This window comes from Mugil cephalus, chromosome 14, assembly GCF_022458985.1.
Source record: "Mugil cephalus isolate CIBA_MC_2020 chromosome 14, CIBA_Mcephalus_1.1, whole genome shotgun sequence".
Taxonomy (NCBI): Eukaryota; Metazoa; Chordata; class Actinopteri; order Mugiliformes; family Mugilidae; genus Mugil; species Mugil cephalus.
Window position 1 is genome coordinate 7,003,868 of NC_061783.1, and position 27,721 is coordinate 7,031,588.

The 27,721-nt window shown below is 42.7% G+C and overlaps 2 protein-coding genes across 2 annotated transcripts in view; both read right to left on the reverse strand.

Moving 5' to 3' along the window:
- Positions 1-10,004, reverse strand: part of nxph1 (neurexophilin 1) — a 43,879-nt gene extending 33,875 nt beyond the window's left edge. The window contains exon 1 of the mRNA XM_047605893.1: positions 9,507-10,004. Within this exon, the coding sequence (XP_047461849.1) occupies positions 9,507-9,560 (54 nt within the window). The 5' untranslated portion in view covers positions 9,561-10,004. The remainder of the gene's footprint in view (positions 1-9,506) is intronic.
- A 7,655-nt stretch (positions 10,005-17,659) lies between these two features.
- Positions 17,660-27,721, reverse strand: part of thsd7aa (thrombospondin, type I, domain containing 7Aa) — a 120,949-nt gene continuing 110,887 nt past the window's right edge. The window contains exons 26-28 of the mRNA XM_047605762.1: positions 24,022-24,235; positions 22,435-22,522; positions 17,660-20,312 (exon numbers count right to left, since the gene is read on the reverse strand). Of these exons, the coding sequence (XP_047461718.1) occupies positions 20,225-20,312; positions 22,435-22,522; positions 24,022-24,235 (390 nt within the window). The 3' untranslated portion in view covers positions 17,660-20,224. The remainder of the gene's footprint in view (positions 20,313-22,434; positions 22,523-24,021; positions 24,236-27,721) is intronic.

Below are 27,721 nucleotides of genomic sequence, written 5' to 3' on the forward strand. Positions count from 1 at the left end.
TGATATTTGGTAAAAAAACAAATGTTTTTTTTTGTGGATTATGGGATTACGTGTTTGCAATGAGTGATTTGTGAGGATGGTCCAAACCAAACAAACGAAAGCAAAAGACTTTTTGTTGAAATGCATACAATTTTTCTTTTCTTCGTCTATGTATAAATGTCCGTTGTTGTGTCCATCCATGTATTCACAGTGGGTGTCTCTTGTGAGTCTTGTCAGACGTTTCCTGGTTGAAGCCTTTTTTGTTATCAGCAGTACACTTATTAAACATTCGTCTCTGTTTCATCGTTTGTTCGGCAAATACCCAGGATACATGGCTTTACTTTCTGAGGGTTTAAAATGTCTTGTAGGGAAGTGGGCATCCTTCTCTAATGGTCTTTGATAACAAGGCAGCCCCAAAAAATAGGTCAGGGTGGTGTTGTCCATGGAGGTTGCACTTTAGGGAGTCATGGGGAGTACTGGAGAAGGATATGGGTATGGTCTGGGAATCAGATCAAAACGCTCAGTTTGAAGGAAGGAATAACAGAACATGTGGTCTACATTGAAAGACTAGAAGAAACAAAGGACTAGCTGGATTATTTTCAAGTTTATTTTTTTAATAGGCTGATCATGAGCTGTTTATAAGGTGCAGAGAAAAAAAGGTTTACTGTATTGTATGATACACTTGTAATGATCAGTAGTACTCGTTGTGCCCATCAAAACACTTTCTGTCTGTAAATTCCTGGTTAAATCTGTATGTAGTTAGAATATCAGGTAATATCTCGCTCATATTAGTGGTTGAATCACAGCATCCCAATCCCCTGAATGCACTGAAAGAGGTTCCTTAAAATAGTTTTTATGTGAAGATCACTAATATCCTGCAGTTTTGCTCAGGGAACTGAGAAATCGTAGCATGGAAAACCAACTGAAACACCTCTCAAAGCAGTTGATACTAACTCCCCAGTCGATCTCATCCTAATAGAAGTCTTCAGTAGCTCCTTACGTGAGGCAAAGCTGGATTCATTGCAACTTGTGCGTTTTCTTTAACGCTCCAGAAGCAGTCCACTGTAGTCAACCCATATGCGTCTAAACCCTCATCACTCATTGATTTTTTTTTTTGGAACTCATTCATACATGTCTGTGGAGCGGGGCGACAGCACCCGCATGACCAGTCACTGTAACCTAACAGGATGGAAAGATCTAAAGAAGAAGATAACGGACATGGCTGGTAATTCCCATCAGCGGGCGCCGTGACTGTCGGACTGTGCAGCAGACGTGAGCTCCAATGGCAGATCCATCACCGCCGAGGCAGCGGAGGGAAGCGTTAAACCCCTCCACCACCTCCACCAACCCCATGCACTCTCTCTCCACCATTTCCACTATTTCCACCACCTTCCCCTCCCTCGAGTAGTGCGGCATCTCAGCCTGCACTGTTTCACTGGGCAGTCAAGCCCATCATCGGGTTAGAAAGTGAAGCAATCCATCACTATACAGCTCCCAATCCACTGCCTGCATAGCCATTTGTATCCAGTCACCACCACACGAGTACTACAGTGTCTTTCTGCCACGACTAATGACTGAATCCAGCCCGAGCAACTGAGACTGAAGCGCATACTGTTTCTCCTTGATGTATGGAAATTATGGTGATGACGTCATTAATCTTCTTTTAACCTCCGAGACACAACACATGAATAAAGAAAACTACATTTATTTTTCAGTATAATGGAACAGAAGGAAATGACAGAAATCGCAGATTTTTTGTCGTCAAATAAAGTAGTTTTGTAGATTTTAACACATTATACATCAGTTATCATGAAGGCCTTTCAGTCACTCTAACAATTTGACGGTTCTGGTCCAGTGAGCATCACTTTTTTGCCCATCACTGAGATTTTAAATTCTCCTTATCATCTGGTATATGCTGCCCTTGGTTGATGAGGATACTGTCCGCCCGAACCACCGTCACACAGCCACACGTTTAAATATAACAATACAGCCACAGAACGTCATCATACAATCAAGAACCTGTCACATCCCACTTTACAGCCGCCGCCTCTCAGCTGTAATCAGGTGATCAGTGAATAATTCCACTAGAGGTCCACTGTGTATGATTTGAGAAAAAGTATTCTTTGATGTATGTTTAGACATTTGATGAAGTTTTTTCTAATGATCAGAACTATATTAGCTGAACGTGTTCTGAGTATCAGCATTTAAGCTTTTTTTTTCTTTTTCCTGTTATTTTTAACAGGAAAAAGACACGTACAGCCCAGTTGGTAGCATCATAGCCCATTAATCTAAAGTTTCCTCTTTGCTTTAAAAACATTAAGTGAGACATTTACCGAACTCCTTTTACAAAACATTTTGTGAACAACCTGAAATTTCTTAAGAAAAAAAAGTGCAATTTCGGAGCATTGCTGCCACCTGCTGTTTATTCTGGATGTTGTGTTGTGTAGTGTCTGCAACGGTGTGACCCCTAGTGGACAAATTAGGAATGGAATCCTTTTCTTGAAAAATTGCTGTCAATATCTATGTCATTTTTTGTAGTTTAAAAATAAATCCTTCAGGCCCGATTGTACCCAAGTGCAGGCCAGTTTTGGCCCCCGAGCCTTATGTTGGACCCCTCTGCTCTAGAGTCTAAGAGTAGAAGTTGTCATTAAAAAGGGGCCGGAGCTGGACAATGTTGAGTGGGTTTAGTCACTGACTGTGATCATCTCAAGTTATTGAGAATTATTATTCAGGAGTTTTATCGGAAAAATGTTGTATGCAGAATGTGTTAAGAAAATAAAGATATTGTGGCTGAGTTTTTCTATAGAATAGCCCTGTCTTTGTGAGTGGAGCCAGGGAGGGATTATGTTCTTTTCACTGCACTAAGGAGGAGCCTTTCTGTAAAATGAAAAGATCAGCTGGCATCCTGGTGGACTTTGGGTTTCCAAAACCGACTATATATTCTCACATCCCACATTTAAAGTCAATTTTAACATATATCCCAGTAGCATGAATGAATGCACACATCCATCCACATGAGATACGACACACAGTATGTTATATAGGACACGAGGTCTATAGAATAAAAATAAATTTATTTTTGAATTTTTAAACTAATTGTCCAGATGCAAAGTTAATATATGAAGAACAGAGTCTTAAGTAACAGAATTTTACATCCTTTCTATAATAAATCATATGAAATGTCTTTAGAAACCACCCAAATCTCCATGAACTGATCACCAGGAGCACTGCATGGGTTGCATTCAGAGAGCCTTTCACACGGCTTTCTAAAAAAGGCCTCCGTCATATAATTTTGTAAATTATAGATTTGATCATACGTCTCACCCGTGAAAAGATCTCACCTGCGTTTTAAGCATTTCATCAGGACATCAAAACAAAAACGTGACACTGTATTTCCGCTGGAACGTGGCAGGAGCTGCATCTGGAAAGCCGGTGTGCATTATCTACGTACGGTCCCGTAACTGCACCGACCCATGCTGTGTCCAGCAGAGCAGCTTACTTGCAAAACTCTGTCCTAAAACTACTTCCACTTAAAGGCAACAATGTCCAAAATACATCAACACTATCTCAACAACAGTGTTAAAGTAACTATATTATCTACAGTCTTCTGATGTTGTTTTTATTAGTAGAGAATGGAACCTGGTGATTTGACTGTCTAGAGTGTTGTGCTTTATAACTACAGTAAATGCTTTATAACTACAGTTAAAATCCCATTTACTATATTACACACTCATTTATCTCATCAGCGTTACACAAAAGAAACATAGTTGGAGTCCAACAGTAAAGCCGTGGTCTGTAAACACAGAACAATTAGCTGAAAGATGCAAAAAACCCTCCATAAAGCCCTAGGGGACACAGGAAGTTATCTAGATTAATTACACAAGAATTTCACATTGTACACACGTTTATGTAGAGCTACTCATATAAAAACAACTTTAAACATGTGCAAACAGCACAGACACATTTTTATTTATTTAGTTTTTGGAGCCCGTCTACTATTTAATTTGATTTTAAATGTTAAATCTTCATAAAACAGGATCAGTCAGGAGAAAAAAAGCGGGATGTCTGGAGTCTGAAAAGCATCTGAAAGAGTGAATCATCTCGCGTGAATGCAGATATCAGTTTTGGGCGCCGCGGAGGTCTGCTCTATCGCCTCAGCTGTGACGAGAAGAGCGCGCGGGCGGCTCCTGAGTCACGGGAACACCTGGAGATGCAAAGCGCGGGCCGGGGCGAGGTTATCTAGCCGCTTCCTTCCTTCGGAGACACTTCCCGCTCTGGGTAGCTTCAAAGTGGCGCTATCAAGGTGTCACACGCGCGGCCGTAAAAGGATTGCTCCATGGTGTGTGGAGAAGGGAAGCGAGGCGGGCCAAGCTTCCCCCAGGATCAAACCCAGGTCGCTGGATTTTCTGAGAACAACGCCCTTCGACGATCAGCTCCCGCTCTGACCTTTGAACTAGAAAACGCGATTGAAAATCTGGAGCAGAGCATCGAGAGGAGAATAGAGGTTGTAGTCATTAATCACAGACTCCTACCATCTCAAACGTACCAAGCGCAGACACACACACGCACACAAAGACACACACTGATGACATTCAGGTCTCCCATGGCTGCAAAGTCAGACTGGGTGGTTCATCTGTGAATACTTAAAGATGATTCCTCTCCAATTTAACAACATTAAACATCTGAATCCGAGGCAAAATCTCCCCGACTCACCCCCCTCCGGATTTGAATAGTCATCTCTGCAATGATGCATGCAGAGAAGAAAAATAACCAGGAGCCCGAAGTGCCGATTCCAGACGCCGCAGTAGGTGCTATTATCATTGACTTTACGGCCAAACGCCAAGGTCAAGTGTTGTTTTGGCTGTTTGCAGAGGAGCACGCTGCCGCCGCCTGGGGAGGCTGAGCTCGCATCAGACAGCCCGGGACTCACAGGCAGGATCAGGGAGGTTACAGTTCATGCAGTACGAAGCTCCGCAACGAGACAGAGTCACCTTGACGCGTCAATTCAAAGTTCTGCACCATCAATCTGCCTTCCTAGAAGTACACAAGCACCTTGATTAGAGATCAAAGGTCGGCCGCGCACACAGACACCTGCAGCTTCAATTAAAGTAACACTGTAGACGTGATTTATATGGTTTCAGAAATGCTTTTTTTTTTTTAAGCGGATAAATTAAATTCCAATAAATACAATGGTGCAGTTACAGAATGTAATAAAATCTAGACAGTGGAGAGAACTACAATCACTCACAAATGAGTAACATTACTATGAATTAAAACAACTAGGGAGCTGATCAGTCAGATGAAAATTAAATGAGAAATATTTTGATAACTGATATATATTTTCCAATTAAAATTAGTGTTTAATTCCCACTTTTGAAAATGCAAAGCTCCAGTTTTCTTTAGTTTTGTCATGTCCTCGTTTAGTGTACTTGTTCCGCAAACTGTCTGAGGCAACAGTAAATCACATACATGGAGGGCAGACGAATCCGGAGGCGCTAATTTCACGTCAAACTGACATTACTGACTCAATCAATTTGCCTCGGAAAAAAACGCTTACTGGGAAATGGAAATATTTTTAATTGATATGAAATGAAATCGATGGAATCTTCATTCGGCTAGTGACAACCTTAACGATCCACAGAATCACCCCAGTGACTCAAAGCACCGCCTGAACGCCCCGTCAAACACTCCAAACGTCCCAGGAGACCTGCTAAAGATCTCTTCAACCTCCTCAGAAGCGCTCCAGACCTCCTCACGGATCCCCTGCCTCCCTAACCCCCTGGTGTACGCGAAAGAATTCACCACAGCTGCTACGCGCAACAGAACCACCGAGCTACGGGCGGTGGATGTAACGGAGCCGGGTAGCCGGGTTGAGCCGAGGCCACCGAGACGGCGGCAGAAGAATTGCAGTGTTGTTCTCTCAGGCTGAACTCTCAGCCCTTTTGTACTCTGCTCTCTCCGGCAGCTGAGCTTCGATAGCTCTAAAGTGACGCCTCCATGCTGCTTTAAAAGCTAAGTAGCACAAAGGTTGAAAAAGGAACAGAGAGAAATGTTCACTTATAGTCGACATCAGGGCCGAAAAAACATAACGGCTCCCGTTTGATGGCTCCACAATGCACTTGTCCAAGTACATGTGGTGTGTGTGTGTGTGTGTGTGTGTGTGTGTGTGTGTGTGTTAGGATGCATGGCATGTGGGCATTCATACAAATGTCTGTGCTATTTAATTTAATTAATACTGGCCTGTACTTGATTTCAGCTTCAAACTGCCTAATAAAATATTGCTTTTTTCCTATTATGAGCTAATTTAGACGCGTGAACTGAAGAGAGGGTTGTGCTAAGATGGGGGGTGATGGGGTGGGGGTGGGGGGGTGGTCGAAGGAGCGGTGATGGTTGGGTGTTCACACTGTGTGAGCTGTGCTGTAGTGATCTCAGTGGGACTTTCTTTCCTCCCCACTGTGCCGACTGCTTGACACTGCAGGCCCCATTTGCACTGTTTGATAATAACACTTTAATGTGACTGTTGCCTGTGGGACCACTGCATCTGCCAGTCCCAGGAGAGAGGGGAGGGAGGGAGGGGGGGAGGGCGACGGGGGAGTTGGTAGAGGTGGTGGAGGGTGGGAGAAAGCATCCAGACAGACCTCCCTGCCAGACAAAAAGCCACACCGGTGATATCTGCTCCAGCTTCTCCTCCTCAAACGAATGAAATTAAAAATACAAACAAAACTAACAGTAAATAATCACAGAGGCGGGGCGGGGTGAGGCGGGGGAGTCGGATTGAAAGAAAAATCATGTTTGAGCAGAAAAAGACGAGAGTGGGGTTTAGAGAAATCCACTGGTTCTACTGTTGGACAGAACGCGCAATGTTTCCTAAAATACAAATAGTAGGAAACAAGGGAGGGTTCAAAAAATCATTAATTGTGCTCATACCCATGATGAAAATAAATACTTCAAACGATAAAAGCAAACGCTTGAATTTGAGAGCCCAAAAAATTCTGCTGATCCAGAGCCCTTAATATCAAAACCACAACACTAAATACTATAATATTAAACCCATCTGGCAACTTGTTGACATTGCTGACATCTCACATAAATGCAGCACGGTATGATATTAAGAAAAAAGCAATCAAAGCAATTAAATGAAGTATAATTACAAATTACATCCTATCAGTATACGGATATATAAACTATTAAAGAAGAAGCAGCTCTGAATTAAACGATAATGTTTTCAATGTAAATGTGAATTCCGGCGTCCACGAATAATGAGAGGGCTGCTAATTAAATGGCCGGTGGACTCCTAGGTGATCGTCCCGCTCTGTCTTCTATGGAAGTCTACCTGGGAAGTGCTGTTATCGGGGTCAAGGCGCGGCTCGCAGACAAGAGGCTTAAGTAGAGACAAGAGCCTTTAACACGAAATAAAACCATCAAAGTTCAGCTCTAATCCCCACAGCTGTGGATAAGGCTGACTGTTAACTCGCTGCACAATAAGCTCCATTTACTCTAGGCGGGATGGCTTTGTGTGTGTGTGTGTGTGTGTGTGTATGTGAGTTTGCTTGTGAGTGTGTTCCAACTCAGACAACACGACGAACGGGATTTACTCGAGTCCGAATTGCCATTGCGCAAAAAAAAAAAGAAAAGAAAAGAAAAGAAAAAGACACGTACGCCGTTCCCTCGACAGTGTTCTGTTTAATGTCTATGAATGACATCCAGGTTTAGAAATAAATTCAGAAACGAAGAGGAAATATTATAAAAAGGCTCAATTGTGGTCAGAATTTGAACTCCGCAAGTTTAAAAAAAAAAGAAAAAAGAAACAATCCACAAGCGCAACCACAAAATCACAAAGAGGTCAAGCAGAGAAATAAAAGTCAGTTTAAAAATGTAGATGCTCATTTAAAAACGCTATTATGGCTGGGCCTGTACTTTCCCCCCGTTATCCCTCCATAAATCATAATTGTTCTCTGCATAGATAAATGGGTTTAAAGGCGTTCAGCACCATGGAGAGCTCCATAGAAACCGCCTCTATATTTTGCTCGTTTACTCTTTTTTTTTTTTGGTTATTGTTGTTTGTTTTTGTTATTTTTTCAGATGAATGGTATCACACACCTTTGCATACTGAACCCGGTGCAAATACAGCCCACCATACCCTCACAAATGGACCAATGTACGTTTATAGATGAGCCACTGAAATGTCAGTGTGTGTAATAACTGTATTTGAAATATAAATTGTCGGGGAATTCATGTTCTCTATTTCATAGAACGATGCAATTAACAATTGTCGTCATTACACCTGTTGGCGGTTATTTGAAATCTAGCAGGTGAGTGAATGGAGGTGAGAGAAACATGTTTTCAGTATTTTGATGTGTAACCTGTGTTGTGGGTTATGGAGGCCTATTTTAAAGTTGAAATAAAAATACAGCCTGACGTTGCTGAATGGTTGGGGCGCATGTCTAGAAGAACAGGATTTAGACTATGTTCTCAAATCTAAAATTCAAGATGTTAAATAATATGTAGAAATTCAATTTCAAAAGTTGAAGAATGTTCTTGTATTTTGTTTCCCCTTTTCAGTTCTTCCGCTGCGTCTTTACGCAAGAAGGAACGTAATGCAATTTTCAATTTATTTTGTCAAAACAACAAACAGGGAAATATACCACAGTGCAGCTTCAATTCGTGGGCAGTTTCTTAAAAAACAAATGAACATTTGAACTAACACTGACCTGTTGGCTTTTTGGGTTCACACGAAGAAAATAATAGTTGGAAGAGTAATTCCTGTTTAACCCGTTTAACCTATCGGCGTGTGCCGCGGGCAAAACATTTTTCAACGTGAGTTGAAGGACACACACGATCGTATTTAACAAAATTTACAATTTCTTCTGCACTTGCCAGATAAACTACCCACTCTGACCGAGCCTTAACTGGACTCTGTCACCGGTTCCCAGTCTAACCGGCTGTGCAGTGTGTGCCAGGCAACCTGACCGTGACATGGAATTTTGGTTTGTTAGGGCGCCCCCGTGAGACGATTTTACTGCTCCTGTCTCTTAATGATCACAGTTTTAGGCACCACATCTCTTTTGTAAGCCACTAAAATAACAAGCAGGACATATATTTAAAAATGAGTCCTTTACATCAGCTATTTGTGAACATTTTCTCCGTGTGAAAGCATGATTTAGCCGCAGGTAGCCGCATGTTACGCACACCGGTATTACGCACAAGAGAGGCCCACTTAGTGCAGGTTTTTACAGTCAAACAATTATGTTAAAGTGTGCAAAAAAACATTTGAATGCGCCCCTTGCGTGCGTGACATTTTAAGATTTAAATTAAACCGGGATCTTCCCGAATAGGCGCAACTCTCCACCCGTGGTCTAAATGCGCTTGGAATGCGCCCGGTTGCACCACAAAAAAAAAGTGTTCTCAGGTGAGAAAATAGTAACAAGTGTGGCTTTTAGTCTGTCTGCTTCAATAGCGTGAAGTTGAGGCAAAGTTAGAGCTAGAAAGTACATAAAGTACATACTGAGCAGGAGAGTTTTACTCACCAAGCAAAGTGCAGGCGTCAGGAGGAACACGGCGCACCAGCACGTCACCTGCATCCTCCCGGAGCTCAAACTTCCACTAATTTCCCTCGGCTGAAAACTGCGGTTCTGACGACCATAAATCCACCTGGTATCCGCCTCACAGTACGGTCAAGTCCCTCAGCTGGCCAGGCAAAAGGGAAACAACGCGCCCCATGACCGCAGAACAAAGCTGAGAGTTGGAGACTGGTGACAGGATGGAGGAGCCGGTGAGGCTGGTGCGGCTGCTGCGGGTTGGGGGGATGGCGTTAGAAGGAGGGGTGGGGGGGGGGGCGTCGAGCAATTAATTAAGAGTTAATCCAGGTAGAAGGAGCAGCAGTGTCATAGCTGTGAGCAGGTTCAGATCCTGATTGTCCGATAGCTGGGGCGCGCAGCGTTCGGTGCGCTCCGATGTGAGGGGAATGGCGGGGCTTTCCGCTTTATAACGCGCGCCTACAACACAACCGGGGAGACTCTCGCTCTAGGGGGGAGGGACAAAAGGAGGGGGATAAAAAAAAAAAAAAAAGGCAGGAAAAACAAAACGGGACAACATTCATCCCGGACGGAGCGAGGACACAGAAAGCGAAGTTTCTATCTCTCTCTCGCTTTCATTTTTTTTTTCTTAAACACAAGCTCGTGGAGAAAATGCGTTTCACCTTGGCTGCCGGTTTGTTCGCTTGATGTAGATGAATGAGCTGACATTCAGAACTCCACTGCCAATAACTCCAGGCAGCCTCCTCCTCCATCCATCGAGCCCCCAAACAAGAGAGCCTCAAACCTGAACAAACGAGGCGCGACAGCTGTTGTCGATGCCATTCCAGTGGATCTGTAGCCTCCACATCACTGTCGGGAACGGCTGTATTATTGCTAATAGTTGTGTTTTAATAACAACCTCAGCATCTGCTGAACACCCAAGGAGGGCACGCATGTCCATGGATTCACACATGCCAACACACCCATCTAGAAAAATGTTATCAAGTCATTGTGTGTTGTACTGACAAAGCTGCTAAGAAACAGTTATACAATTACAAATCAGTTAAACTACAGAAAAAGATAAAGGTTTTCATCATATATAGAGTTTATAGTCACGGTTTTCTCCGTTCAAGTACTCAGATCTCACTATAGTAGTTGTCAGCATTTACTGGCCTTATCAAGGTCAGTTTGTAAAGAACATTTTCAACACACAGTGGAGACAGAGAAATTGCTCATTTTTCAGTCGTGTCATCGATGTGTAGATGCTCAAAACAAGTTTTCTGGCAGGAGGGAGCCCTTTTTAAATAGATCCCTGGGCCTGGTATCACTGGAGACCTTCCTAGCATCACCACCCGAGAGAACAGCCACACACCAATTCAGCCAGAACCTACGTCTTAAGGATATTACTTTTGGTTTCTCTCGTTATATGACTCACAGATGTATTACTTGGTGAAAATTGGACTGTGTTAACATTTTGGGGGAAACGCGGGACAAAGAAGAACCTGACGCACATGCCAAGCCAGCTCCTGCTAGGATCTGAGTCATCTATTCATCCATCAGTGGAAGCTTTTCAAGAATCATGACTTTTTTAGCCGAGAAGCAGCACTGGACCAAGATCACTGCAATGGTTGCTGTATTGTTTTTAAACTTTCTAACTATATATGTTTGTTTAAGATACAGATAGGTATAACACTGCCTACATGGCAGGTGATAAAACCTGGAAGCGCCCTGTCTCAAACACGACCTCGACATTAGCTCACTCTAATGGAACATTCTATTAGAGAAACGTGCTAATAAAAGGAGCTTTTAGTTGGGACTACTGTGCTGCTCATACAAGGTAAAGTCACACATTAACATTTTTGAAGAGCAAATACAGATAAAAAACAGATGTGTGTTTGTGTGTTTATACATGTGAGCTGTGTGTGCATGCGTGTGTGTGTGTGTGTGTGCGTTGTCTCCGTGGCACCAGAGGAAGGACAATGTGACTGAAGCCTGCTCAGCTGCTGAGTGCGTGTTTCTGGGTTGGGGATAGATAGATAGGATCCTTTTTGTCGGCGGACAGGAGGGGAGGGGAGCAGAAAAGAAAAGGCAGGAGGGGCCGCGCTTTAATAAATCCCCGGCAGTCTCATCGCTACAGCGTTGCAGTGGTCCGGCAGCGTCGCCATAACTCAGCCAGCAGGGCTGATGGGATCCTGCTCTGAATGGCCCAGATAGCCTTCACAGGCCCAGCATGGCATGCAGCGGCGGAGCAGGTGGAGATAAATCACAGGGGGCCCTCTGACTTCTTCCATTGTGTCTGTAATGAAGCACAATCTGGTGTACAGTAAGGTAAAGGGCCCATAATTCAGGATTAACTCAGCATTCCATCCTCTTTGAACGCGAGTTTCATTCAGATTTCGCCAGATTTCTTCAGTGAAGCAAGTTTTCAGAATTTGAGGCGACAACTGTGCTGCACGTTTGCTTCAGATAAGTCATCCAGGTGAAGCTGAGCAGTGATAAAGACGCCACGATTCTTATGGATAATGTTTACACTTCTGTACCTTATGATTTACGGACAGTACTAGTATTCAGTTCACGTTGGGGCAATCAGCGAGCTGCTACATTGGCATTTCACGTTCAGAGTCACAGCCTTCATTTGAATGTGACAATACTATAGTTCACCTGCAAGGATTCAGATACTGTTGATATGAATCGTTCTCGTCTGGTGACGAGGTCGGCGTGAGGCCTTTGAAGTAGTGTGTCAGTGACGGCTAAGCTCCTCCCTGTCCTCATGCACAGGTCACACAGCAGAGCATCTGTAAAAAGGTTTTACACACGTGTCCAAAAGCGTCATTCCGCCTGGTTATTTTGTGAATATTAACTGCTGACAATCTTCAAATCTCCCTGTTGATTTCTCACATACACTTTTACTTGTAAAAGGAACAATAGAAACTGGTTCCATTGCAGTAGACTTCACGATGAAGTTCTGATTTGTTTCCTACCTGTTATATAGTGAGTCTCGTTGTGTAAAAAGACAAAATCGACCAGAACTGATTCTAAATGATTCACTCCCTGATTTCTTTTTTGACAAATAAACAGAAAAGACTTAATAGAAAACTTAATAATAGGAATGATATGATATTTACATCACACAATGACCCAGAAATCAGATTTTAAGCATTTTACTGGCTGAGAAACTGTAAATATTTATATATGAGAATCTGACCACAGTCAAAATACTGTCTGTATCTGACTCCATTAGGCTTTTTGAAATGGTTCCATCCAAACAAACTTGTAAGTTTGGGGAACCACTAAAATAGTATGATCTGAATCAGTGTTGCCTCCACATATCCTTAAATACGGAACCATTTCGAAAACCTTAATGGAGACGCAGCACCAGACTCACCAGGATGCAATGCCCGCGGTTAGCTGTTCGCTCATTAGTTTGTGATGTTTTGACTTAGTATATGTTGAGATGCAGACAGGTTTTGTCTTTGAATTGAAATCTTAGGTCGTGTTATTTATTTATTTATTCATTTCCACATTTTTTTTTTACCAGTGCTACACCTCCACTGTACCGTAGTTGTTTGAGAGGCCTCACGGATCAGCTACAAATCACAACAGACGTGTATCACGTTACAACCGTAGTTCCCCGCGGCAGCGATGTTACGACTAAAGCTGGAATAACTTAAAGTAAATAGAATTTTTCCGTTTGCCTGTTTTAACAAGCGTAAATACGGGTTACGTTACTTCCTGCGCCGGCACTAAAATGCTGACACCGGCCGTAAATCGCTCTGGGCCGATTTGTCCAGTGCCAATGTCTAATTCTGTGAGTAGCAGTAGATTTTATAGGCTGTCTCATTCTGTCGGTGTCGTGGAATGAGAACCGCGTCCCGCTCCTGAGGTTAACAGGAGGCTAATGGTGTTATGTCGAGTGGCGTAAATACTCAAATTTATTAGCATTCTCCTGCGCGATTGTGAAACTCCGGCAGCGCTGGCTCGTGAGGCCGCAGAAACACCGAGGCACCTCTCGTCTGGTTCGGCCTTGCCAGTGTCAAAATATATATAATAGAAGAGTGAATTAAAGAGGGGATGCTGCCTGGCGCCTTGACTAATGTCTTGTAAGGTGCTCCCGGCCGCTAACGCTGACAGTCAGCGGGGAAGTATGAGTCTCTCTGAATTTCAAGGGCACTATGGAGCATCAGTGAAGCACAGAGAGTTAGAACTGAGCTGCTGAGTTGTGTCAGTGTCACAGAATGAGAACCATTCACAAGAGCGATGTGAGCGCGAGCGCGGCCTATCGACCATTACGAAAAGGGAGAAAAGGCACATTTCTTACTTCTCAATCAAACACCTGCTCCCCTTCCTCCTTCCAGCACCAGGCTGCCTCTCATTGATGGAGTATAATCAGGAGGTCAAGTCGCTAATTTTCCAAGTACACCTTTTTGTGCCTATTCAGTGCTTTAGGGGCGAATTACAGGGTAGCCCCTTCCTAATCGCCTATTATTGAGCTGCAAAGAGGAGGGGCAAGAGATAAAGACAAGGGAGAGGAAGAGGATGATCGCCCAGCTGAGTGACGCTGGCGTCCGGTGGCATGAATGCGTTTGGCTGGCTCGGGTCCATGGACGATTGTGGGGGCAGATGTTGCTGCGGGCTCTCATGTGTGGCTGCGATGCGGCGGCAGCAGGTTTGCCGTGGCTGCCGCCCAACCAGCTGCCATGTGAAGTGTCACTCCACATCCAGAGCAGGGGGATAGGAGTCAAACTGGGCTTGACCAGAAGGGTTGGGACGCACTACACGCCATGTGTGGTGACAAAAAAAAAAAAAAAGAAAAAAAAAGCCCCGGCGGCCCTGCAGTCACGGCTAAGGCTGCCAGTGCTTTTCAAGATAATGTGGAGGGTGGGCGGGCCGAGGGGAAGCTGACAGAGACAAATGGCTGAGCAGAGCGTCGGTCACAGGATGCAGCTGCTGCACATCAATCGCTTCCTCATCACAATTAAAATGACTGCCGGCTTCAGCTTGGAGGAGCAGGGACGGAAACTCAAGTTTCCATTTGGTTTATTGAAGGGTGTGAATGCGAGACTTAAAGTGAAAGGCGGCTGAGGGGTTTGAAACTTGCTCTCGGCTAAAACTTTCAGAACTTTACTTGGGTGGAATGAATGGCTCCTTTCTTCGCGCTGCCGTAAAACCTTAAGCGGTCTACAATCAGGTCCTCAAATACAAAAGGACAATTGAGGTTTATTACTACTTAGGTCATATATTTTCTTTTTCTTTTTTTTTTGGACTGGTCCTTATAATATTCTCCCCCAATTTATGAAATTAGGGAATGTGATGAAATTGCTGCCGAGTGTCCCAAAGAAGAAGAAAGAAGATTGCTCATAGGGGACGATTTTGTGCATCCAATGCAAGTGTTCATTACCCAGTTCAGCGAGAAGTGCGTCCTTTATGTTGTAGTTATAGTATCCAGGACAGTATGGACCACATTAAACTTCCATGACATTAACCCTAGTGAAAGGATCCATGATGGCCCCAAATGTTGCCTGATGTCATTAAATGCCTGGTGTATCACTGTTATCCCTGCGCGTATGGGTTTATCACAGTTTAAAACCATTAACGTGCTAACAAATGAACCACAACATCCAACCTCCTTATAACAGACAGTTGCAGCAGATCATTCGACCACCGCACGGGGTTCATGTGAGGATTCACTATATCTTAATTGCGGTGCCACTTTGTCTTCCTCTCTCACAGACAATTGCATTTGCAAAAAAACTTTTAAAGACAGGATACCACTTTCCTTTATTGAGGCAGTGCTTTATTTTATTTTTTATTTTTTTATCAGAAGGAGATTATCAGTTAAGGAGACGTCTTTTATCTTTGGGCTCAGGGGAGGAGAACCTGGAAACAAAGAATGCTGTGTAGATGATCTTTAGTGTTTGACCCGGTACACTTAATCAAATTTTTCTTGCCAGATCTTGATGTCTGTGAGGTCGCAGCAAAGTCACCTTTTGAAGTGGGTTTTACAACATGACTTAATTGATTAGGACAGTCTGCAGGACTGCCTTTTCTTGACTGAGGGAATTTAATTGGAAGACAGAGACTTGATTACGTGAAGTGCTGATTAAATGAGAGGACCAAAACCATGTAGCCTGTCTCTGTTTTACTTCCCGGCATCCGATCATAATCAGGGCCTCTGATGATAAAGGCAATTACATTACTTCAACAAGCAGAGGACAACAGTTTAACCAGTGGAGGAATAGAATAATAAGATGTAAATGTCTGTATCAATTACTGCATTAGGACAGAACGAGTGCGTTTGGGTTCCATCTGTGGGCAAAAACACAGCGAGATATAAAAAGCAAAAGGAGGCAGAATATACTTCTGCAACTTTCTAATGCAGCACAGACCTCAGTGTGTGTCTCCAGTATTTTGTGTTTTGGGCAGCGTTTCCTCATGACAGAGGTTAATTTGCTGTGACCCGTCCCTCTCCAGCTAAACCCCTGCTCTTTTGTTTTTGGAGACGTGGAACGCTCACACCAGCTCCAGGTTATAAAGGTAATCAGTCGTCTCAAAACGAGGAGAAAACTGAAACAACATTAACTGAAAGTTTTTTTCTTCTTTTTATTCGTTTTTATTTTTTTTCTATCATTGGATGTTTTATGGAAAGAATTAAAAGCTGAGTGTGACTGCACCACCACGCTATAATGCTGCTGGAGCTGATCAGGCTGGAGCACTTTAACTGTCTTTTACTGACATCTGGTGGTGGAATATTTTACGACCACACCTTTGGACTTCCACGTAAAATTACAGTCACGAATCATTTTGGTTAAATCATCCCCATGATTACAAATCATTGTGGCCAATGATATAATAACATGCTTCTCATACTACCCCTGAATCTCTCTTTTTCATTCTTTTTTTTACTACCAGAGGGATAATTTATTTTATTGTGGGATATTTTTTAAAGAGTTGTGCACACTGCATTTGCGTTAATTGGACTGAGTACAGTGGGTGTGGGTTGTGTCAGGTGACCGCCACTTTGTGAGATCTCAAATTGTTATTTAAAGCTTGGCACACTGCCCCAGCTGTACTTTAAAGGAGGGGTCTTCAATGTTTTCCAGGCCAAGGACCCCCAAACTAATGGAGAGATTCAGTAGGGAACCACACCTACTATATGTGTTCTATATTAAACTCAACCTAGTGCTATTTGTAAAGATACATTATTATTATCATTTTGCATTAAATATTAAGCTATTCAAATAATGCACAGGTTGAAATATTATTTTTTTAATTTCAAACATTTGCAACAGTAGGGTGGCCATGCTGAAAAATTGTGGGGGGAAATTAAAATCTTTTATAAAAATGTCTAATCAACTAAAGATTTTGTGACCCTCCTGCAGTGCCCCCCTAGGGGTCACGGACCCCCTGTTGAAGACCCATGGTTTAAAGTTTGTCAGCCCAGGGCTTGGCTTAATTTAGAGGAGTAACATTCAGTGTGAACAGTGTGGAACTGAATTAGTTTACACGAGAAATGCTGTGGTTATTCATTAATGTCGTAAAATATATTGACAGTGAAATAACTTTAAAGGACGAACATTTCACTGCAGTTAAGGCGTCTGTTGAATGCCATTACTGTGGTTTGTTTGTCTCTAGTGGCGTGCAGAGGTGTTTATTTCTACGCATCAGTTGAAACAGAGCCCATAATGAAACCCAGTGTTACCAGACTCCTACTCTGATGAGAAGTGAATGTGGCTAAGCCAGGCTACCACAGTCACATGACCACAATATGATCGAACATTTAGATAACTTCAAGTCCAAGAAAGCATTCATGACTTCGCTTGCAAACCCAGTTGTGCTTAAACTTGAAGACTCAGAGGAGGATTCAAATTCATGCACGTCTCCAAGATTTAACTTTTCCGTTAAACTCTGTTTTCTATTAAACTATTTAATTAAATTTGAGATAAATTACATAAGAATCTGCTCCTCTTTTGTAGACACAAACTAAAATGGTACATTAGCACCCTCTAGGGCCTTTCTGTGCACGGCCCCTTTAATGGTTTGTTTAATTTAGCATGGTTGTGATGGGTTGGTTGTTAGCATGTTTAGAAAAGTAAAGTATGTGTTAGCATTCTTTACTTGATGTGAAATCTGTTCACAGTAGCTGCTTGAAAAATAACTCTTATACCAATATTTCCATTGTTTATTATCAGCAATTAGTCAAATACATATAAACAAACAGTAGGAAAAGGACAGAGTTAATCAGCAACTTTGTTTTTTCACAAGATCAGTATCGCTTTTAGCACACCCACATTCACGCCCCCAGTTTTTTTTTCTTTGTCTTTTTTTCTTTTGCGTAACAACTTGTGCAGTAAAAAAAGGAAACATATTATGGTACAGTAACATTAAATAAAAAAAAAAGAAAAAGAAATCTTTAGCACTTTATTTACAACTGATATTCCAAGAAATATAAATTAAACATTCCATTAACTTACTAGCGACAAACTCAGAGGACGGTGAACAGCCGTTCTCTGGCACCGATATGACGTCTCAGTACAAATAAATAATACAGCAACTCCCTCTGGTGACTGGGCCTTTAGCTTACTGCAGGCAGTTACATCAGGCAGCGATGTATGCTTTCATTTTTTTTTTCAATTTCAAAATATAGGGATTCTTCCTGAATTTTACACCATCTGTGCGAGGGGTGGAAAAACCCCTGCACCTGTTCAGTGGCAGTCCTCCTGGGATACGTGACTGAAAAGCGTGAACGGGTGAGTAGAGCTCGTCGGAAAGGATCGACTCATTTGTTAGACTGTTTTTCTCTAGCTGTGAACAGGGAAGAACCGCAAAAAAAAGGAATACGCAACTCGCACTAGAGGAGACCACGCCAGACTAGATTCAGCTGTTGAAGAGAAAATGCCCTTATCACATTACATCAGTCACGAGACATTAACATGAGGTCGACTAACTCCAAGCTTACGACTGACAGACAGAGGGATTTTTTTTTTTTTTTTTTTGGAAATGCAGAAACGAGATAAGACACCTAACAACCTAAATGTAACGGTGGAGGGAGGAAGGATGTACAACAAACCAAAACTGATGTTTCTTTTAGGGAGAATAATTTGTAGGGTTACCAGTGCATGTCAGAGTGTAAAAGTCAAGTTTACCAGTCTGAAGCTGCCTCTGAATAGCCAACAAATTTTAATATTTCAAGCAACATACGACTTCTGATCAGGCATAACATTATGACCGCCTTCCTAATATTGTGTAGGTCTCCAAAACAGTTGCGACTCATCAGAGATTATATATATATATATATATATATATATATTCTCCTGTCAGTGGTGATAATGTTATGCCTGATCGATGTATCATATACATTAAGGCTGCTTAGACAAGTGGTGTAGGTTATTTCTAGTTTGTGGCCATCTAGAACCAAATACCTTATAAACAGAATGGGTTTGAGTTCTTTTTTTAACACATATATATGAAACTGCCTTTAGATTTAGCCGAATGATTTCCTGTCTGGAGTAGTTAGAACTAGAAGTCTCAGATTGAAGTCTTGATCTCTGCTGTTTCTGATATTTAAATATCTACTGAGTAATTTCACAGCTCTAATGTCACTGACCCAAACCGTCTTTGTACGTCCAGCCTGCATTCAAGGAGCAGTCCCATGGTTCAGTCTGTTTGTTTCGTCTTCCCATGTCACAGCTAAACGTCTTTCATAACCTCTTCAGTTTCTTCCGTCTGAACAGGACAGATGATTGTGACGTACGAGTAAAGATAAAACTCATCATACAGTCAAAAGATGGGGACCAGGGATTAAAGAAACTCTGTCAGAGTTTGGGACATGTAGCTGTACATACTGGAAAGGTTAAGCTGAGACCTCTGGAGGAAAAAGAAGAAAAAAAAAATCATATTTACATTCAGTCTCATCGCATCACATACAAGAGGTAATAGAAGAAAAAAACGTAACCAACATTGGTGAGTTCTGTTTGCAAAAAAACTCTACTTTTTTACAATTCTAGCACAAGACTGTACACCATCTTGTTTTGAGAGAGGCAGTTTCCTATGGCAAAGCTAGACATAAGTACATATCATGCTGCACTAATATAGTGCAAAATTATGCCTGAAAAACAGAGAAGGGAGAGGCAAGCAGAAGTGATGGTGGCTCTGGGATTCGTTAAGCCCGCTTTTTGTTTTCTGGTCCTTTTTTTTTTAAAATTTTCTTTCTTTTTTTTTTTCTTGTGAGACACACCCAGGCCAGTTAAACGACGCGGAGGGATTCGAACGTTTCCTCCGCGCGGTCAAAGCACGACGGCGGCGGCGACGCCGCTCAGCTGCAACAAAAATGAGCAAATGACAAATGAAGACATTGTGCTTTGAGCTGCGGCGGGATCTTCGTCTCGGGGCAACCCTCTCCAACGGCCGTGGTCTGAACGTTGCTGGCAGTAGTCGATGTCAGAGAAGCGAAGGCAGACTTCCATAGAAGATAAAGAATTCATGAAGGCTCTTGTGAAACGAATTATCAAAATGTAACTGAAACAAACAAAAAGAAAAAACGAAGACGAAGAGGGCGACATCAAGGCTGCTAATGAACGTGGTGTTGAGTGATCTTTGAGGTTTCCCTTTCAGTCAGAAATGCATGTTGGTTGAGCAGTTCCCAGCGGTGACATCGAGGGGTTCCATAGCAACCCTGTGTGTCCTGAAGGAGGACTAGTGTCTGTAGGTCATTGTGGTCAGCAGGAAGACTTCTACATGTCAGCGTCTCCGTCGTAGGCCAGAGTCAGTGGCTTCAGTCTGTTGTTCATCTGCCGTCGCTGTGGCTTCTTTGGCTTTTTGCTGCGGGACGAACAGCAGATAAACAAGATGTAAAGAAATAATATCACCAGTGATCTCACAAGGTTCACACTGTCAAGTGAATAACCTAAAGCTGATGGAGGTGTTTGCTGAAGTTTCTACTTTCCTGGCTTGTGTCTGGATCAGTTTGGCCCATAGATTAGAAATGAACACTTTACAAAAATTGATTTTTATAGCAGTTGAATTCTGTTCATTAGATTTAACAAGTGAAAAACACAAACATATGACTCACTTCTGGGGGTTTCTGGCCTCAAATGCCTGTGATCTCTGTAACTTTTGCAATATTTACTTTTTATGCATCTTACATCTTTTTTTAAGATATATTTCATGTTGTTGTTTATTTCTATTTTTCTCTATCTGTGCTTGCTCACAGTGGAATCTATGTTTTTCTCTTATATATCACTATAGGATGAACTTACTCTTCTTCAAGTTCAGGATTTGTGTTTAATGAGTTTGGGAGCAGCATGTTGAAAGAAGTTTTAGTGTCCTGTACCATCCATCTTCCACAGTCTCCTTCCTACATTTTTTTTTTTATTTCTGCATCAATGCTGCAGCCTCATTTGTCCACAAGAGGTCCCTCTAAGCTAAATTTAAACTGAGGTCAACGTTAATTTGAAGTGACATGTTCAAATACAGTGGCATGGTCTTCATAATAGTGTGTCATGCTGCGTAACCGCCGTAGACGACATTATAAGGATGTTTACGCTGCAAGAAATGAGGTGAAGAGAGCAGTACAATATTTTGTGCATTTTGGATGAATCGTTTTTTCACTAATATGAGATGAAATTAAAAGTGAAATGGATGAGCAGAGGGCGGTGACAGAGCGACAGAAGTGAAGCGAGAGCGACTCAGAACTAGAGCTAAGACTGAAGAGGCTGATCATGACGTGTGCATGTGGTCCTGCAGAGATCCCATTTCTGCCTTTGGTCCCTGTCTAACATGAATAATGTTGCTACTGGTAAAAAACGATAATTTCCCACTATGTAAAAGCTCAACTAAACACTTGCTACTGGACTTCCATAGATCCAGGCTCAAAATCAGAGTATAAACCTCACTGGTGGTGGCTCCCAGGCTATGGAGCACCCTTTCATGTTAAAGCTGCCCAGAACATGGATAATTAAATCACTGATGATGACCCAACTCGTGATTAAAATTCTCTCAGGCGGTCAGTGGCTTTTAATATGTGTAGCTTCCTTATTCTAACACCAACGGGATATACAACGCCGCAAACATGGGGGGAAATATGGTTTCTGTTTACAGTAGAGCCCTGCTTTGGGGCGGGTTGTGTAATGGATGCTGGTGCTGCTCACCTCGATAAGGTGATCCCCTGAAAATAGTGAACAGGCACTAGGTTTTGGGCAATGTGGTTGTCAGGTGGACTGAGTAAGCTGTGGGTAGGTGAGGCCCTGGCTAAGTGATGAGAGTTTCAATGTGAGGAGGCTGCTGCAGCTGCGGTTCTTGTTGTGGCGTTGGCGGAGTCTGTTGGAGCGGTGTCTCATATTGCTGCTGCTCCTGCTGCTGCTGCTGCTGCTGCTGCTGCTGGCTATGCCGCTGTAACTCGTCTTGCTCTAGTCTCTGGCAGGCGGGGCAGGTGTAAGGCACCGTGCAGCTGTTTGGGTCCGTCCAGTAAACCCTGTGCGAGGGCGACTGGGAGCTCGACTTGCGGCAAAGGCAACGAGCGCAATAACTGAGCAGAGCGTGCGAGGGCGGAGGTGGAGAAAGAAAAACAAGAAACGGAATGGACAATGATGAGGCAACGCAAAGAAAAAAATGAGATGAATGAGTAAGCGCAAGCAGTGATGTGATGGAGGTCAAATCCTGTTTAACGCGCTTCAGCCCTCACACACTTTGACTCATCTGACAAACTTGTCCTGAAGGGTTTAACCAAATATGCTGTTGAGTTTCTTACTGGATGGATGGGATAATCCAGTGTCTTTGCAATGCCCGGCTGGGATTTCCCTGCCCGTGCTTTGATTTTGACCTTTGTTCTGTCCCTGCTGATGTTGCTCTCCATCACATCAATGGATGCAAGTGAATGACAGCATGAGTGATTACTGAAGGGATGAGGGAATCAACACAAATCTGCGACGTCTCGGTACATTACCATGCTAGGTATGTCATGGAGATTATGAAGACGAGTAGAACGAAAGCTCCGGCTGCTACTCCGTACACCCAGGTCTTCAGCTTCCCATCTGCACGGAGAGAAACACACACACGGCACCGTTCAGCGAAGGGACGAGACGGTGGCAAAGACTTACCAAACGTTGCAGCTGTTTTATTGATTTTATCTGTTTTATTTCATCCAGCCTTGATTGTATTTGAATACAGATGTGCTTCGTCCCACGGGGCGGTGTGGGGGGGGCACTGACCTAGAAAATTACTGTTTTATCATCAGACTGATTGTGTTCAGCTGCCACCTATGTTTGTTTGAAATGCAAATGAATGACTATTATTAGATGTTACAAGGTAATATTTCATGGATTTACATCATCTGAGAAAATAGGAAAAATATCTGATGCAAACTATCAAAACCAGTCACATATTTTTCTGTTGTATTCCCGGATTGAGCCCACGATTTCCTATTTGGCTGTGCTGTATATTCTACCATGCTGGACTGCACTTCCTCGTCTGAGCTGAGGGTGGCAGCAGAGTCACACCCAGCGTGGAGTCTTGTACACGTTTATTGAACTGAAGCACTTCAGGAAAAAAAGGAATACATAAATGAAAATGTTGGTCACTTCTAACACAAGGGTGCAGAACGTAATGAAAAGACTTTAGCGGCGCTGTGTGGGTGAGGTATGTTCACTGTAAAATGTGCTATATGGCAACACCTCCATCTATAAATATACAGTGATAATGAGAGCATGCAGCACAGTATAGACTAACCGTATACTGCACATACTTACACACAGTCACATGTTTGCTCAGTTCACACAGATCCTCATCCACATTTTAGTTTGCATAAACGGATGACTATTTGAATATTACTATTACAATAAGCACAATTATATTTCCTTTTTGTACATTATTAAATAATAACAATTTTTTTTCTTCACCACTGTTCCCTATTCTTTCTCCCTCCTCTCCGTTATTCTCCCTTTTGCTACCTTTTTCATTCCTTTTTGACTCCTTCCACCCAATCCCCCCTTGTATTTATTCTTTCTGCTGACTTTGTTGTCTTTTTACTGTTTTCATTACTTTTTCTTTTGGCGTTTTATTTTCTTTTACATTCCCATCTTTTCTTCTGTTCATTCCCTCGATGCTTGTTTCTCCATCTCTCTTTTTGCTCACCCCATCCTTCGTGCTTTTCCCGCTTAGTAAGCAATAATTTTGCAACCTCTGCAATTGCACACATTTTGAATATATTGTAATTTCTAAGTGACTTTGGGCTGGAGTCTACATCCTGAAAATCCAACATTTACACTTACGCTGATCCGGCATAACATTATGACCACCTTACTAATATTGTGTAGGTCTCTCCTGTGCCTCCAATGGACAAAATATTGTTAGTGGGGGTCTTTGGGTCCTATGGGTCGAGGGGAGGGGCCTCTGGGGATCATCCCACAGATACTTGATCGGTTTGGGATTTAGTGAATTTGGAGGTCAGATCAACACCTTGTGTTCTTCATGTTTTTTGCGTTGTTCCTGAATCATTTTTGTGTGTGTGTGTCTGCATCCTGCTGGATCCTACCTGGACCGAAGGGTTGCAGGAACCAGGTGCGCCCCACCCTGCCTGGTGTGCTGGCTGCAGGCTGGGTGGGGTTGAAGGCTCGGATGGTCTTGACGTCGGCCCTGTTGTCCCCCGCGGTAGGGATCTCCAGCACCGGGATGACGGTGCACTGGTCCAGCAGACCATCGGACGTCATGACTTCAGTGTAGCCCTCTTCGCAGCCACACACGCCCGCCTGACACGAGAAGGAGAAGGCACGCAATGGCTTTTAAAACAGTGAAAAAAATATATTAAAAAAAAACATATTTTTTCTTCTTCTGTCGTCATGAGGCTGCAGCCGTGAGTCTGCTGTGAGAAACAGCTTTTATACTTTAGAACTATTGAGCGGATTCGCTCTCAAAACTAGGCCACCTTCCTGTGCAGCAGATGTGCGTGTGATGCATTTAATATTGTTTACCGTGACTAAAGATTGTCTTTAGATTGAACTAGGAGGTCGACATGTTAAAGCAGAACAATGGACGTCTATGAGCAGTGAGTAAATTACGTTTAATGGAGCACACAACATTCTTAAAAAATAAATCGTAGAGCACATTTTTCTTAAGCTTTAGCTTTAGCTATTCTTAGCTGTTAGGCCTCAAAGTCAGTTGTACGTCAGTAGTGCGCTTCGATGCCGATGCTGTCTGTATTGTCAGAGGTGGTGTGGTTGAACGTGTGTGTGAGAAAGCCACCCCTCCTCCACAACTCTGCCTCATCCCTGACTCTATTCATCACACCGTAGGGGGTCCACCGCTCCCCGACAATCTCTGGAGGATAATCGGCCACAGTAATCCCTGCAAGGCAAACAATGGCTGGGTACTTCCAACAGCAAACAGAGGAGGACCTGGGGGATCATTTACATCTCCTCAGTGACAAACAAAAGGAAAAGAAGTGAGGTACAGAGCTGTGTCATCGTTTTATATACACCCGGGTTCGGTCTCTGGAGGGAGCTGCTGTAAGGTTCACGCATGCACTGAACAAACCCCCATACCTAGCCCTCAACTCAACTCTAATGGCTTCAAGAAACCGTATCTCACAATTATATAACTGAGCACTTAAAATCCTCACAGTTAGGCCAATACAGTACATACGTTTCTGCCAATAAATATACACTGCTCGGCCAACGTCACCACCTAGATTTCATTAAGCAAATAGGTACGAGTCTCCTATTAGATAATTACTGCATGGGTGATTATCTTTCAGCTAACAAGTTATTTAATCCCAACTGATGCAATGAGTAGCCCCTCATTTCTTAAACGACCACGTAGAAAGACATAGAAAGATGTTAATCTGTTTGAAAAGGGTCAAATCATTGGCATGCTTAAATCAGAGAAACATCTAAGGAGACCTTAACCTCAATGAGAATCTTTGGGATGGGCTGGAGAAGGCTTTGCGCAGTGGTCACACTCCCATCATCAATACAAGATCTTGGTGAAAAAGTAATGCAACACTGGATGGAAATAAATCTTGTGACATTGCAGAAGCTTACTGAAACAATGCCACGGAAATACGAAGGAATTACAGCCTGTTTGTGAGCAAGTACACAATGTTTCAATGTCATATAAAAGAATACTTGGTAGTGGAAGTGACAGGAGTGGGGACAAGATTATTTTATTCTTCTCTGATAACTTGTTGGTCATTTATACCACTTAAGATCAGACTGGTTCTCCTCTACCAGAGTCACTGGACTGTATCCAACGCTGCATGGACAGGTAATGCGGCCCTACACTCTGAGACAAGTTTACAAGTCTGTTGCAGTTGCAGGGAAACACACATTTAAAGCAGAGTGAGCATTTAATAGGAATTATTCTATAACTCATCTGAATACTGCAAGATAGAGATGACCAGTTTGGGAGGCAAAGTTGCTCTGGTTCCAATCAGAAACCAAATCTGTGAGTCAGTATTATTTCAGTACCCAGGAAGCATTCAGGTTTAGGGTTTAAACATAAACATTGACCTCATCATCCAAGAGATGCCATTAACACATTGGAATTTTAACCTGGAAATAACAGCACTCCAGTAATTTACTCTTGCTTTGACACTAGAATGCTCAAAACTATTGTAGCCTTTAGTTTATTGTCTTTAGTTTATCAGACAGCTATGCAGTGTTTTAATTTGAGTGAGAAAGACTTTCCCAGTCAAGCACTATGATATTACCCTTTACAGTATGTGTCTAGATTTGTAGTTGGTGTCCAGAAGCTGCTAATCTCAATAAATTGGTGTAATCACAAAGTCAGATCTCCCATGACTCTTCTGTGATATTTTTTAGCCTCTAGTACATTGAATTCTTCCAGTAGCCCTAGGCAGGTCCTAGCATGGGGCTGGATTGATTGGTTTCCCACAATCCAGTACTAGGGTCGGCTAGCCTCCGGCTTGTTGGTTTTTCTCTTGGGTAGCTAACCTCTGATGCAGTTTCTATGTGGGATCTATATGAAGTAGATACACCTTAGGTGTGGCATAGCTCTGTCAGCACACCACAGCTCTAGCCCTACTCATAACCGAATGTGCACCTCCCCAGAAATGTAACTACACGTCAACATGAAGCAGACTGAGCAACTCTCTGTGGCCAGACAACCGCAAACATTTCTGCCTCTTCCAGTCAACAGTTCAGTTCTGCTGCCCAGTGCCTCAGCAGACATCTCCCTGTGCCTGACTCACCAGCTCCTTTCCTGTTTCTGAGTCTCTCCCTGAGTTGGCAGACACCTCTCATCTTTCTAAGCTAGGGTGGCCTCCCGTCCAGTTTTAGGTTTGGCATCGTCATGTCTGTCCACCAGACACTTATTTGTCTTCCTTCTGAGATCTTCTCTATTTTCTACTTCCCGAATGGTGAGGAATAAATAAATAATAGGCCAGAACCAAAACACAAACATTGGCATTCACAAATAGGTCCACAAAATCTGGATTTAACAATCAATGAACATGTCAAGTAGATATCATTGCCAGTTTTAGATTAGAGAATATTTGTCTCCTCTGGATGTGAACAGTCCCAAAGCAAAGCTGCAGATTTCTGTCAACTTTACATCTGGATGCACAGACATAGGAAATTCCTTGCAAGTAAAAAGCTCTTCATGACTAAAAGATGACTAAAAGTATAAATATATGTATATTATTGATAAGTGCAACAAAACCACTCATTTGGTGTTGGAACCTTTTTTTTTCCTGTTTCTGTAAAGCACCCTGTCCTGAGCCCAATACCCCAAATCCATTACCATCGCATATCTCTCTGTTGTTCCCAAGTGTGTTCCTCTGTTGGCTGATGCTTCTCAACTGTCCCCTTGGTCCTCTGATATTTCACCACTCATTTGTCTATGTCTTGGCCTTCCATCTATATGCTTGTACACTTTTTGTTCTGCCTTTTGCATGTGTGTCTGCTTATATTTTGTACTCATACTAGCTAGCTCTAAATGACGCTTGTAAGCTTTTGTCTTTCTCAACCTGCAAACTTTGTATCACTAGTTTTTATTGTTACTTTACCAAAAACTACTTATCAAAATCTAATCAGTGCTGACAGTGCTAAGTTATTAGTTCTTTGATGAAATACCATTAACATAAAACGCTGCTTGACAGTGCATCGCTAGCAGTAATACTGCAGAAGCAAAGCTGAATGGGAAATAATCAGTTGAACTGCACAGGGCTTTTGCACCTAAGAAACATGGATGTTTGCCATCTGTCATAGTAGGGTGTT